We start from the raw sequence: 14,564 nt of genomic DNA on the forward strand, positions 1-14,564 counted from the left end.
CATATAGCAGAAGGGTTACTAAAGAAGAGTGTTTTGGTCTGGTAATATCAAAGGGGTGCTGAGCAAAGCCATAGGGAAGTCAATTGACAAGTTCTTTCTAGAAGCTTATTGTTTTGGTTTCAGTTCCTAGACCAAGGTAGTGTGAGTAACAACAACAAAATAATAGAACGCAACAACAAATGAATGGGAGAGACAAAGAGGGAAGGAGTTTTAAGATATCATCACATGGATAAATATGGAGAAAATACAAGGATTTGTATAGTATTAATCTCTTGAGTTTGAAAATCAAAAGTCCCAGAGGATGACTATACCTGTAATTCATGTCAGGCTGGAAAATTGTGGCTGAACCCAAAGATAATGTCTGCTTATAGCCAACCTCCCAAAAAGTTATTCTTCAATAGCAGAAGAAGTAGAAAGGATAAAGACAAACTGGTGGTCTCCAAACATAATACCTTTTGCCTTTACTCCATAGCATGAGGAATTAGTAGCTTTAGTCTTGTATCTCAAGTCACCAATGATTCCCTGAATGACTTAGAACCAATTTCCCAATTGATCCGTACTTCTATTTTCATTTGGGGTAGCAATACTAACCTATTTCACAGGGTGGTTATGAGGAATAACTATTAATATGGATGGGAAGCAAAAGGCATTGACTCATGTATACTAGAGATTAGTACTTTGGTGTTGGTATCATCTAATATTTTAGTAATAATTTTATTTCTTATAATAAAAGTATATATAATTGTCATAATTTATTTTATTACAATAAAATAAATATTTTTACCTTTCTTAATCTGAGAAGCAAGACAGTTTTCTTTACATTAAATATTATAGTTTTTGGCATTTGTGGTTCTTATCCTATTATATCAATATATTGAGTATATGGAAATATATATGAATACACAGATATTAACATATTTTTAAAATTTGTGTTATATACCATGGCAATGCCATATAACATACTACAATAGACAAATCCTCATTTCTGGTGACTGTGTTAAGCAAACATAAGTAACACATCTTTAAAGAAGAGCAAGACACCTTTTATAAGGTCTTGTCTATATCTAGGGGCAGCTACATAGTCCAATGGAGAGAGCATTGGGCCTAGAATTACAAAGATCTAAGTTCAAATCTGACCACAGACATTTAATAACTATATGACCCTGGGCAAATCACTCAGCCATTATTTGCCTTAGTTCCTTATCTATAAAATGGGGACACATTGGAGAAAGAAATGGCAAGCCACTCCAGTACTTTGTCAGGTAGTGTTTGATACTACTGAATGACTGAAAAACAACAACAGTCTATACTTAGAACCAGCAATGCAAGACTTTGGGAAAGCTGATTATAATTCCACTTAAACACTATTTTAAGTTTATTTTCAAATAGACTGGTGACATTTACCAATTGAATCTTTTCTCTTCTGATTGGATGCACTTATGCTCATTGTTTCTGAACAGAAGGAACAATTGTATGGACTTCTTTTTGGATAAAATAAAGGTTAGTTATTCCAAAGTCTCCCCAGTTGGCCATTATTAAAGGAGAGTAATGCTGGGATAAAGGTGTCAGTGATAGTGTGTTAAAAACTAGGACAGCACTAATCCCTATGGGTTTTGATCTTATATTTAGGATTTCAGACTTTCAGAGAGTACAGTTGCTGTTTCTCTAGCTCTTTGTTCCATTACTATTCTCCCAACTTCCTTGTCTCTCATCTTTCTCTCTAGTCATTGACATTTCTGTGGGGTGGGGAGGGGTAGGGAGAGGTTGGAGGAAGTATTAAAGATGGAATGTGCTTATACTACTGAAGCAATACCTTGGACTAGGCAAAAAATTAGACAAGGAAATACCTTTTCTTATTCCAAGAATCAGTAATTTAAGATACTCTAATTGGTGGCATACCATAACTATGAAGATGAAATTCTGGAAACTGTCAATTAATGTGATTTCTGAGCCAATGCTAAGTGAAAATCTTCTTTACTCATTCATTGGACAAATATTTATTGAATATTTGCTCTCAACAGCCTCTGTAACTTCCCTAAAGAAAACCAGACTTTCTGGTAAATGTGCTCATAAGAATGAGGAAGTATTTTATTCAAACAAACAAAAAAAAATTGAAGAAAGTTTTTAGAGACATCCTTTCTTTTAAAAGATGTAAACAATGGATCTGATTCTTACTTTTGTGCTTTCACTGGCCTGTGGCACAAATTTATTATACTCTACCTCAAAGATACTCTTATTACGTAATGTTTCCAAGGGATAAACAATTAAGCCCAACCAAACAATTATTAATTATGAGCCAACATTCTACTAAAACCTAATCAGATAGATATGTGGCTATGAGGACAAATCTGTCAGACAAATCCTCTCCTACCTGTTTTCTAGGTCCTGACTCCCAGGAAGTACAGGGTCTGACCTTGAACTACACAAAATATCTGGGGAAATTGACTTGCATCCTGAGCTTCTCACTATCTGACTCATCATAAGATAGTCACAGGCATGCATTCCAAGGAAGGACAGAAGACTTTGGAATACCACAAATAAACTTCTGCAAACTTCTCATAGTCTGGCCCTTGCTCTCTCATATTCTATACTGTGGAAGATGGTGACTTAGAGACAGCAAAAGTTCAGACCTCCTCAAACCCTTCCTCACCAAATAAAAAACATAATGCTTTGAGGGGACTGAAAACCACATCCAACAACAGGACAGAGCTAGGGAACTCTCCTGCTGGCCTCAACTTAAAAGGTAGTAGTAGTAGTAGTCTCTCGGTAACTGAGGATGACGATTGTCTTTGTGCGTTTTCATCTGTGATGTAGATGAGTGTGAACAAAAACACTTGTGCGTGAAGGAGATTTAAGTGGAAGAGTCGATGCACAGAGACAGTCCCACTCTCTTGGCATTGGAAGCCTGGGTCCATTGGCACCAAAAGTCGTTACACCTGGAGACTTCCTCAGTTGCATTGGATGGCCTTGTTGTCTTTTGTGCTCCAACATGCCCTAAGCACTCCACAGTGCTTTGCTGCGTCACCCTCTCAGCCGTTGAACCTTCTTATTGGTTTCTTCCATCTGTTCAGCCGAAGCAGTCTTCACATGCTGGGTGAGCAAAGCCTTAGTTCACCAGGGGTCTACGACCCAATGGCTACCCTCACAAGGTTTAGCTAGCCTGTCAAAGCCGTTGCCTGGGGTGTGGCCGCTGTCACATGCTAGCAGCTACAATATATACAATATCCATTAGCCCTAATATTAATGCATACCTAAAAGCTTTAGACTATGGAAACCTGCCTTTGATTGTTAAATATTATGGGACTTTGATGAATAATTGTGTCTGATTCCAAGAGAAGGGATCACAAAAGAGCCACTATATAGTGCCAAGAAGCACAAGGTCAAGGAGACCAACCAATCCCAGCAGGATTGATGAGAATCTGCATCAAGACAGAGGACTTGTTTTGGGGTTCAAAGAAATGGCTGTTTGAAAACATCAGATACAGGATTTCCCCATACCAGATTCAGACAAAGTACCTCAGTTTAGCTCCCATTTTGGCTCCCCTATACCAAAGAGTGAAGATAAAAATCAGACCAGGGAATGATATTTCCCATTTACTGCAAATATTTATTCCCTTTTCTGACTTTCATAGTGAGACAATTTTCTGTAGTCCTGGCTGCTAACCAGGGTTAAGAGAATCAGATAATTTTTTAGGACATATTTTCTAGCCTCTTCCTCAGGCCAGAAGGTTAGCAGTGTTGTCCTTGAAAAAGGCTTCTCAGACACCAGGAGCAGAGGTGGGTGGGTGAGGTAGTAATTAAATCCCACTGCAGCTTCAGTCTAGTGAGAAGAAAACTCAATGCCCTGTGCCAGGTACCTGTACACAGGGTTGTGACTACAGCTCCCACATATCCCCTACTTGTTGCTTCATCATTTGCTCACCGACACAGAGCTTGAGGTAACAATAAAGTAAAAAATAATTAAATGTAAAATGTTATAGGTGATGTAACTCACACATAAACTGAATTTAAGTGAGGCAGAGTTGTAAAGAGGGGGGCCTAGAATAGTTTACTTGTCAAAACAATAGATTGAGGGATGAATTTATGACCAAGCAATAGAGAGCATTATGGGATTAAAAAATGGATAACTTTGATGACATCAAATTTAAAAGTTTTTATATGAAACCAATGTAGCCAAGATTAGAATCTGGAAACTGGGGGAAATTTTAAAAGAAGAATATCTGTTAAAGACCTCCTTTCTCAAAGATACAGAGAACTGGGTCAAATTTATGATAATACAAGTTATTTCCCAACTGATAAAAAGTCAAAGGACATGAACAGGAGTTTTCAGAAGAAGAACAAAATCAAACCTATTTATAATCTTTATTTTTTAAAATACTCTAGAAATCATTGTTGATTAAGAAATAATCATCAAAACAGCTCTGAAGTACCACTTCACATGTATCAGATTGGCTAATATCAACTGAGAAAAAGAAGGCAGGAGTCACTATCATGATATTTGACAAAGCCAAAGTAAAAATAGATCTAGTTAAAATAGATAGGGAAGGTAATTACATCCTGATAAAAGGCAGTATAGACAATGAGGAAATATCAGTACTCAACATCTATGCAACAAAAGGTATAGCATCTAGATTTTTTTTTAAAACCCTTACCTTCCATCTTGGAATCAATACCGTGTATTAGTTCCAAGGCAGAAGAGTGGTAAGGGCTAGGCAACGGGGGTTAAGTAACTTGCCCAGGGTCACATAGCTAAGAAGTGGGTGAGGCCAGATTTGAACACAGGACCTCCTGTCTCTAGGCCTGGCTCTCAATCCACTGAGCCTCCCAGCTGCCCTCAGCATCTAGATTTTTAAAGGAGAAACAATTGGAGCTTAAGGTTATCTCAATAGTTAATGGAATGAAAGTCTTTGAAGAAATTAGGTTTCTTGACAGGAACCAGCGATGTTTTAAACAGGAACCCGAGATGTTAAGATTTCTGTCAGTGTCAAAAATCCCCATAGGTGTTTTGAATGGCCCTCCTTCCACTCCCTTCTGCGTTTCAGCACTCAAGATCCCCTCCCCCAGAGAATTTCCCAGAAGTCCTTGTCCAGTTTCCAACTACCATTTCCTGCCTCATGCACTGTAGAGTTCTCAACATTTCCATTTTCCCCAATGGTTCTTTTTTCCTACTCCCCAAAATTATATGGGGAATACAGAGGTGGCAATCAAAACTCTCAATGAGAATGAGATGAACTCATCCATAAAATGGAAATGGATAGCAGAATGGATTATAAACCAAATATATTTTCTACAAGAAACACACATGAGACAGGTAGACACACACAGGGAAAAAGTAAGAGGCTCAAGCAAAATTGATTGGGCATCAACTGAGAAAAAAAGTAGTTATAATCTTGATATCTGACAAAGCCAAAGTAAAAATAGATCTGATTAAAAGAGACAGGGAAGGTAATTCCAACCTAATAAAAGGCTGAGTAGACAACGAAGAAATAGCAGTACTCAACATGTATGCAACAAATGGTATAGCATCTAGATTTTTAAATGAGAAACAATTAGAGCTTAAGGAGGAAATAGATAGTAAAATTATATTAGTGGGAGACCTGAACCTTCCTCTATCAGATCTAGACAAATCAAACCAAAAAATAAATAAAAAGTAGGTAAGAGATGTGAATGAAATCTTAGAAAAATTAGAGTTAGTAGATATGTGGAGAAAAATAAATAGGGACAAAAAGGAATACATCTTCTTTTCAGCAGCACATGGTATATTCACAAAGGCTGACCATGTACTAGGGCATAAAAACATTGCAAACAAGTGCAAAAGAGCAGAAATAATAAATGCAACCTTCTCAGATCATAATGCAATAAAATAACAATTAGTAAGGGGTACATGGAGAGGCAAATCAAAAATTAACTGGAAATTACATAATATGATTCTCCAAAATCAGTTAGTTAAAGAACAAATCATTGAAACAATTAATAATTTCCTTGAAGAAAATGACAATGATGAGGCATCCTTTCAAAATCTATGGGATGCAGCTAAAGCAGTACTCAGGGGCAAATTTATATCCTTTAGTTCATATATTAACAAATTAGGGAAGGCAGAGGTCAATGAATTGGGCATGCAAATTAAAAAACTAGAAAGTGAACAAATTAAAAATCCTCAGAGTAAAACTAAATTGGAGAACCTAAAAATTAAAGGAGAAATTAATAAAAGTAAAAGTAAAAGAACTATTGAATTAATAAATAAGACTAGAAGCTGGTACTTTGAAAAACAAATAAAATAGACAAAATACTATTCGATCTAATTTTTAAAAAGGAAAGAAGAAAACCAAATTAATAGTAACAAAGATGAAAAGGGAGACCTCACTTCTAACGAAGAGGAAATTAAGGCAATCAGTAAAAACTATTATGCCCAATTATATGGCAACAAATATGGCAATCTAGGTGATATGGATGAATATTTACAAAAATTATTATTTGCCTAGATTAACAGAAGAAGAAATAGAATACCTAAATAAACCCATATCAGAAAAAGAAATTGAACAAGCCATTAAAGAATTCTCTAAGAACAAATCCCCAGGACCAGATGGAATCACAAATTAATTCTATTGAACATTCAAAGAACAACTAATCCCAATATTATACAAACTATTTTACAGAATAAACAAAGAAGGAATTCTACCAATTTCCTTTTATGACACAAATATGGTTCTGATTCAAAAGCCAGGCAGGTCAAAAACAGAGAAAGAAAACTATAGACTAACCTCCCTAATGAACACAGATGCCAAAATCTTAAATAGAATACTAGCAAAAAGACTCTAGCAAATGATCATAAGGGTTATTCAATATTATCAGGTGGGATTTATACCAGGAATGCAAGGATGGTTCAATATTAGGAAAACCATCCATATAATTGACCATATCAACAAGCAAGTCAACAAAAATCACATGATTATCTCATACTCTATACTGTGGTTCCAACAAAGAACAGAATATCTGGGTCATGGCATAGATAGCTTCAAAGTAGTATAGATCTGGCTAAATTAACTATCCCTTCCCTATTAGGTATAAATGGAACTCCTTGTTTTCATCCAGGATTTAAGTTCCTAACTCAAATTTTCTGCCTCACAAATTCCACACCGGTTGCTAGCAAGATGAAAAAAGAATTCCATCCTTCTTTCATCTCTGAGTTATCTGGGCTCTATTGGGCAGACAGTAGTCAATATTGGATCCCTTCTTCTTCATCCTTTGCTTCTCAAAGATTGTCCACTTTTGTTGCACTTCCATTTTTGTTCATTAATTTTTCAGCTTAGGTTTGCAGGATATATCTTTTTGGATGGCATCTTGGCTTCCTTTGTTTTTCAGAATATATTGTTATAATCATTTTATAAATTATCTTTTAGATATATAATATTTTATAATATATCTTTTGCAGTTTCTAGGGATTTCAGAATAGTCTTGAATTATTTGAATTTGCTGTCTTTTATATTTGGCTGCTTGTAAAACCTGTTATTTGTCATTTTGGTTGTTAAATTCAACTACCATATATCTCAGAATTTGAAGCATAGGGTATTTTTCTTCTAGTAATGATGTGTGAATCTTTTTCATTGCTCTATTTTTTCTGCCTTCAAAAGTCCTGGACAATTTGCTTGCATTATTATGATGCTAAGTTTTTCAAATTCATAATGTTTTTCTGGAATTCCTGTAATGTTTAAATTGTCTCTATATCCTATTTTCAAGATCAAAATGTCTCTGACTTGTATCACTCTCATTTGATCATTTAATGTAAATACCTTTCTGCTTCTCATCTTCCATATTTTCCTCAACTCCAGATGAGTATCTTTTTATTTTGTATCTATTATTCTTTCCTTTGAATTCTTTGTTGGAGAAACTTGGCCCCATGGAATCAATTTTCTTCTAATCTGCTACTTATTTTTTGCTGAGAAAGCTAGAAATTCTGATTATTATTCTATTCCAATTTTTATCAAGTATATTTCATTTCCGTTTTGAACTATTCTAGAATTTATTAATGCCATTCCATGTCCCTTTGGAGTTTTCATAGCATTCTGGGTTTCATGAGGCATCAATTTACTCACTTCTTTTTAATATATTTATTGAGGTTACTTTATACTTTCTTTGAGGATGTATCACTCATCCATTCTCCTAATTTTCAGAATATTCTCTGTTGATTTATTTGCTTGAATTTTAGGGTTTTTGTTGAATTTTATTTCTCTTAAACTTTTGAGTATTTCTGCATTTTTTTCTTTATATTCCATTATTCCTTCCCCTTTGGTGGTGGGAACATTCCTGGGATTGACTATAAAGCTTCCTCATCCTCCCGCATTGAGGAATTTGTATATTACTATCTTCAGTCCCTTTCTTAAGTATCTTGGAGATGGGGCACAATTAGTCCTAATTGGGTTTCGATACCTTTTGCATCAAGTCCAATGCAGCTGCTCACAGAATTCCCCGCATACCCCCATTTCCTTCCTTGGTTCTCATATTTTCCTTTTCTGGCTGGACTGAATTAGTTTCTATTACTGGTTTTTTTTTTTTTCTTTTGGGCAGATAGGGAAGGGTGGGAGGGGCATTTCAAAGAGAACCAGAGAGGAGGCACACTGTGCATAGAATGGAGATCAGACAGGGTATATAGCCAGTAGTCCCTGCACTTAATAGATGAATTTATTTATGAGTTCCAGTCATAAGCCTAAAGGTAAGTTTGTATACCTAGGAAAATGGGAATGTTAGAGGAGCACTATAAGGATTAACTATCTCCTAAGTTAATTAAAGTTTCTACTTTGGTGGGGGTGGGGGGCATGGAGGATATCCTTCTATCTTGACCTGTGGATTGGCTATACATTTCTATATATGTTCTACATCCTTGACATAGTTTTCAATAATCAAAAGGAACTACAAAAAATGTCTAGCCCACCATATTGATGATGACATCAAATGGCTATCCCTTGAAAGAATGCACAGCTTCCCCCATCTACTTCCTCCACCTTTCCTGCAATTGGAAAAAAGTAGAGATTACTATTGAGAGTGAATTTAGTAATACTAACTATCTATTTAATGGAGATTCTTCAGTACTTAAAATTAAAAATAGATTTAGAAGATGGAAAAAGGCCTAGAGTATCTCTATCCAACACCTCATTTTACAGATAAAGAATCTTGAATGTGGAGAGTTGTGACTAACCCAAATTACACAGGTAGTAATTGGCTGAGCTAGAATTTGTAGCAAGGTCCACTAACTCGAAATCTCTGAACATATTTGAATGTAGCAAACAACAATCACAACAAAATTTAGCCTTATTTTGAATCATTGATGGCAAAATTATATACATAAAAATTACACACACACATACATATATATATATACATATATATATATACATATATATATATATATATATATTAAACCCTGACCTTCTGTCTTGGGATCAATACTGAGTATTGGTTCCAAGGCAGAAGAGTGGAAAGAGCTAGGCACTTGGGATTAAGTGAATTACTTAGCTAGGAAGTGGCTGAGACCAAATTTGAACCCAGGACCTCTCATTTCCAGGCCTGACTCTCTATCCACTGGACTTCCTACCTGCCCCTTTAATTGTATTTCAGTGTAATTAGTCTGCCAAATTTCTTCTGGAATCAGCCAAATATGAGTTCATACAACTTAGTTCATGTTGTAACCTTTAGCCCTAAAACAGGAACTTGATTAGGAAATACTGAGTGTAAAAAAGTTCTGTATATGTTATTTGTTTAAATACATTGAAAGCCACATGTAGTAGAGAATAGTGTGAACTGAAATCTTACCTTCAATAATCCCTAGAAATTTAACCATGGATAAATTATTTAGTTGCCCTGAAATTCAGTTTTCCCTTCTGTCAAATGAACATAGTAATGTTTATAGTGCCTACATCAGAGAATAATTATATGTTTTAAATGAGATAATGTATGAAAAGCATTTTGGAAATTTCAAAATAATAGATAATGATCAGTTATTAGCATTGTAAAAGAAAATGATTACATTGTAATGTTTTATCATGATTTTATTGAGCATGTTTGATTTCACCTGCTTTGGCGTTAAATGGGCTTTTGTAAATTGGCTTGAGAATCAATTCAGCATGCATTATTTCTGTGAGAGAATGTATTCTGAAAGCAGAGTGGCTGATTCATATAGGTACTGTTGAACTTCAATCCATTCAAAAGCTTGGCACTCCCGAGATTTATATAGAGGGAAAAATCCTTTTCAGAAACAATTGATATTTCAACTACATTTAGTGAATTCTATGATTTCCTACTACTTTCCATTTACTCCCATAGGACAGAGAAAGAAAAATGATTGAACCAGATTATATGATGAAGAAAGAGAGATGAAGTCATTGAGAGATGTTCATGCAATTTTGTTCTAGGCATTTCTTTCCGATGGTTGAATGTACTCCAATCCCAGGTGTGCAAAAATTTCTTCTTCACTTTTGGCTTTGAGAAAAATTTTCTGAAAACCATAAAAGAACAATAAATGAAATTCCAGTATATTTAAATATGGCCCCTTCTCACTCAGGAATTTCACATAGTAAAAGAATCATGGATTGTTGGATTTTTCAAAATCCAGAATTTCTATAAAAACATATCTTGTTGGCCCTGTGTAGTGAAATTATAAAAATAAGGACTACACTCCTCTTTTGGATATCATCTAGTTCAATGCCAATCTATTGGGAAATGCCAAGGGTATTTTCAGATTTATAATTTGGCTGTTTTGTAAAAACAGAATCCCTCGACATACATACACCATAAATAAATGGTACTAGCAGACTGTATTTGAGATCAATGACTGAGCAACACTACACACACACACGCACACACACACACACAAACACATACATAGACATAACATATATATCCTTACCTTCTGTCTTAGAATCTATACTAAACATGAGTTCCAAAGCAAAACAATGGTAAGGGCTGGACAAGGAGGGTTGTGACTTGCCCAGGGTCATATAGCTAAGAAGTGCCTAAGGGTACATTTGAACTCACAGTCTCCCATCTCCAAGTCTAGCTCTGTATCCACTGAGCCACCTAACTGCCTTTATACATATATATTTTATATGTAACCATGTAGATACAATATATAACTTTGGAGATTATGAACAAAGTTACTCATTTCAAGGACTTTACCTTAGTCTTATCATACAGAGCATGGTTATCCAGCATCATCTTCTTCTCATGTGTGGCATACCTCCGTAAATCTCTTTCAAATTGCTGTGAATTACATATTAGATAAAAATTCATATCAAATTCAGAATGCCTTCATTATTTAATTATTACTATTTTGTCACACCCAACAAAGAATAAACATAGTTTCTACAATAAATCTGATAAAGAGGACAAAACATAAATTTCAACCATACAATCACAGCATTTTTTTTTCAGCTGGACAGGTGCTGTGGCCAAGAAGATTAGGTCTAATATCCCTTCCAAAGGACTTGTGCTTTAGTATTTCATCATATCCATTAGCTCCCTCTTGTGATCATCCCCTCCAGTGGTCCTCATTGCAACCTATTCTATGCAATTCAAGACTGTAATCTCCTTTTACTCCCAGATAGACATGACCAATTCAACCATATATTAGGCTTATCTCCTCTCACTTCCCATCCTGGTTCATCATTTTCCTTCCTAAAAAGTAGCATCCAGAGCTCAAGAGAGTACAAAATACAGGGGGAACAATCACTCCCCTCATTCTGCAAACTCTGCCTCTCTTAATGAAACCCATGATGACCTGAGCATCTCACTACTGACTCGTACTAAGCTTTTATGCAGTCCCCTGAAATTTGTAGGAATTTCCAACATAAATTGCATTCTAATAAGGCCCCCTATTCCTATACATCAGAGGCATTATAGATTCATGGATAGAGCACTACATTTAGGAACAGGAAGACCTAGGTTCAAGACCTTTCTCCGACTCACTGCATGTCCCTGAACAAGTCATTTAAACTATCAGGAGTTAGAGCAAACCAGAATATAATTGGAAAATATTTAATGAAACAAATACAAATATAATACATTCTAGATAAAGCTAATGATGAGGTTTTCTACATCAATATGTAGGCACAGAGATCTTTATCTACTGTTTAGTGGCCCCCATTTTTATTTGAGTTTGACACCATGGGGATGATATTAATTTAGATGTATGACTTAAAAATTATCTCTATTAAGTCTTATTTTCTTTGATTTGGTTCATTTCCCTGGCCTGTTTAAGATCCCTCTAGAGCCTGGCTCTGTCACCCAAAGCATTAGCTAGTCCTCTTTACTTTGTGTCCTCTATACATTTGGTAAGCATGCCATTTATACCTTAATCCAAGTCATTGATCAAAAATGTTAAATGAAAAATCTTAACATTAAAAAATGGGAGAAGGCACATAGTTTATGAATTGTGGAATCAACATGAGTCAACTGTGTGATATAGCCACTAAAAGTAAAAACAGAAAAGTAATGTGATCTTATGCTGCACTAATAATAACATAATTTCAAAAATCAGGGAGGTAATAAGTCCTTTGGATTCATGAAATCATCTGAATTCTCTTGTCTTGATGATATCAATGTTTCAAGGATGTAGCTTGAAATAGAATGCCATTGCTGAAAGAGAATTGTAGGAAACCCAGATCCTAGACTTAGTTCAGCTACACCTGATACCCTGGGCAAATAGCTTTGTCCCTAGGCCTCATTTTTGCCATCCATAAAATGACAGAGTTTACCAAGGTAAGTCTAATACCATGGAAAGTCCATGAAAATTAAGACTTGAGGGACAGCCTATTGTATAGACTTTCAAGATTTGCAAAGAAATTTTTATACATTAGCTCATTTAATTCTCACAATGATCTTGTAAGATTGAATGTTACAGGAATTAGTATACCCATTTAACAAATGAGAAAACTGAAGACCAGAGAGATTAAGTAACTTGCCCCAAGTCACATAACTGGCAAGTGTCTTGGGAAGTCTTCATTGCTTGGTTCCAGGTCATATCCTACGCAATATAACTCTTCAGGGCTTGAGGAAAGGTTGACTCCTTAAAACCAGGCTCTCTTATAGAAGCTTGCTTGTGTATAAATGGAGATTTTGAAACTTTGGACTTCATCCCCCAGAAGTCCCTTAGTATTTCTCAAAATTTCTTGTAATCTCTCCACCACATTGGTAGTCATGTTTGTATAAGTTCTGTAGCTCCTCCCTCTTCTGCCTCTTTTTTACTCGAGAATGGGCTGAGTTCAGGTAGTTCTTTTACTTTATTTATTATTAATAAAACTTTATGAAATATAATACTTAGTCATTGAATATTCATTTTAAACCCACACTTGACAAAATTAAAGGTATGAGACTGGTAAGATAGAGCCCTCCAAATGAATTCTCTGACAATCATAGAAATAAAAATGATGTCCTAATGTGAATAGCTATAGCCAAAAAAGTTGGAGATGGGGCAGGTGGAGAAAGGCCACAAAGCAGAGAATGGGGCAAGGAGGAGGGATTTGAGGGATTTGTGCAAAGCTGGAAAAGCTCATAGAACCCCACTCTTCTGCCCATCTGGAATGAGGAAGGAACCACATGAAATGATATCACTATCTGGTGGTGAGAGAGTAGATTTCATGAAGAGACAAGGAATGCATCTCAGAGGAAGCGTCCTTCCTGAAATATGTCTTAATGCAGTGATGTGTTAGACACAGTTTTCTTTTAAAAAATTACTTTTGGATGCATGCTAAAGGAAAGGAAATCTCCAACTAGAATCTCCTTTTACTGAGAAAAAAGGGAAATAATTCAAAATAAAAGCTGTAGATTCCCAGGAGTCAATGTGGTATTATGAAAAAGAAAAAAAAATTGGAATTGGAGTGAAAGGACATGGCTTTGAATCTTATCTCTGCCATTCATTACTTGTGTGACCTTGTACTACTCCCTTAACTTCCCTGGACCTTAGTTTTCCTATGTATAAAATGAGAGGGTATATCTAGCATCTCTTTTTCTATTTAATAATATAGAGAGCATTACATAGTACCTTAAGGTTTGCAAAGCATTTTACATACATAATTTCATTTGATCCTTACAAAAACCCTGGGAAGTAGGTGCTATTATTATTATTGTTATTATCATTTTACAGATGGGGAAACTGAGACAGAAAGTGGTTAAGTGACTTGCTTTGGGTCACATGACCAATAATTACCTAAGATAAGATTTGAACTTAAGTCTTCTTCTCTTCGAGTCCAGCACTCTATGCATTACACCTCCTAGCTGCCACCTATGTTTACTGTGGACAAGAGAAGACTTAGGGAAACATGAGAACTTTCTTCAGATATCTGAGTCACTTGGAAAAGGCATTAGATTTGTTCAGGGAGTAGAAGGCAGAGCCAGGAGCAATGCACAAAAATTTCAGGGATCCTTTTAAGACTGACATAAGACCAAAAATCCTTCCTCGTGAGGTGAATCATCTCAAAATGGAATGGATGGTCTGAGAAGGAAGGAGAGTTCATGCTGCCTAGAGGTCTTCAAGTGAAGACTGGATGACCAAGACTGTAGAAAGGACTTTTGTT

General features: G+C 35.6%; 1 protein-coding gene across 1 annotated transcript in view; it reads right to left on the reverse strand.

Annotated features, from left to right (window-relative positions):
* Positions 1 to 10,024: 10,024 nt before the first annotated feature.
* The window catches only part of DNTT (DNA nucleotidylexotransferase), a 39,502-nt gene continuing 34,962 nt past the window's right edge, over positions 10,025 to 14,564 (reverse strand). The window contains 2 exon segments of the mRNA NM_001032979.1: positions 10,025 to 10,489; positions 11,170 to 11,253. Of these exon segments, the coding sequence (NP_001028151.1) occupies positions 10,403 to 10,489; positions 11,170 to 11,253 (171 nt within the window). The 3' untranslated portion in view covers positions 10,025 to 10,402.

This window comes from Monodelphis domestica, chromosome 1 (genome assembly GCF_027887165.1).
Source record: "Monodelphis domestica isolate mMonDom1 chromosome 1, mMonDom1.pri, whole genome shotgun sequence".
In the NCBI taxonomy this organism is placed as follows: domain Eukaryota; kingdom Metazoa; phylum Chordata; class Mammalia; order Didelphimorphia; family Didelphidae; genus Monodelphis; species Monodelphis domestica.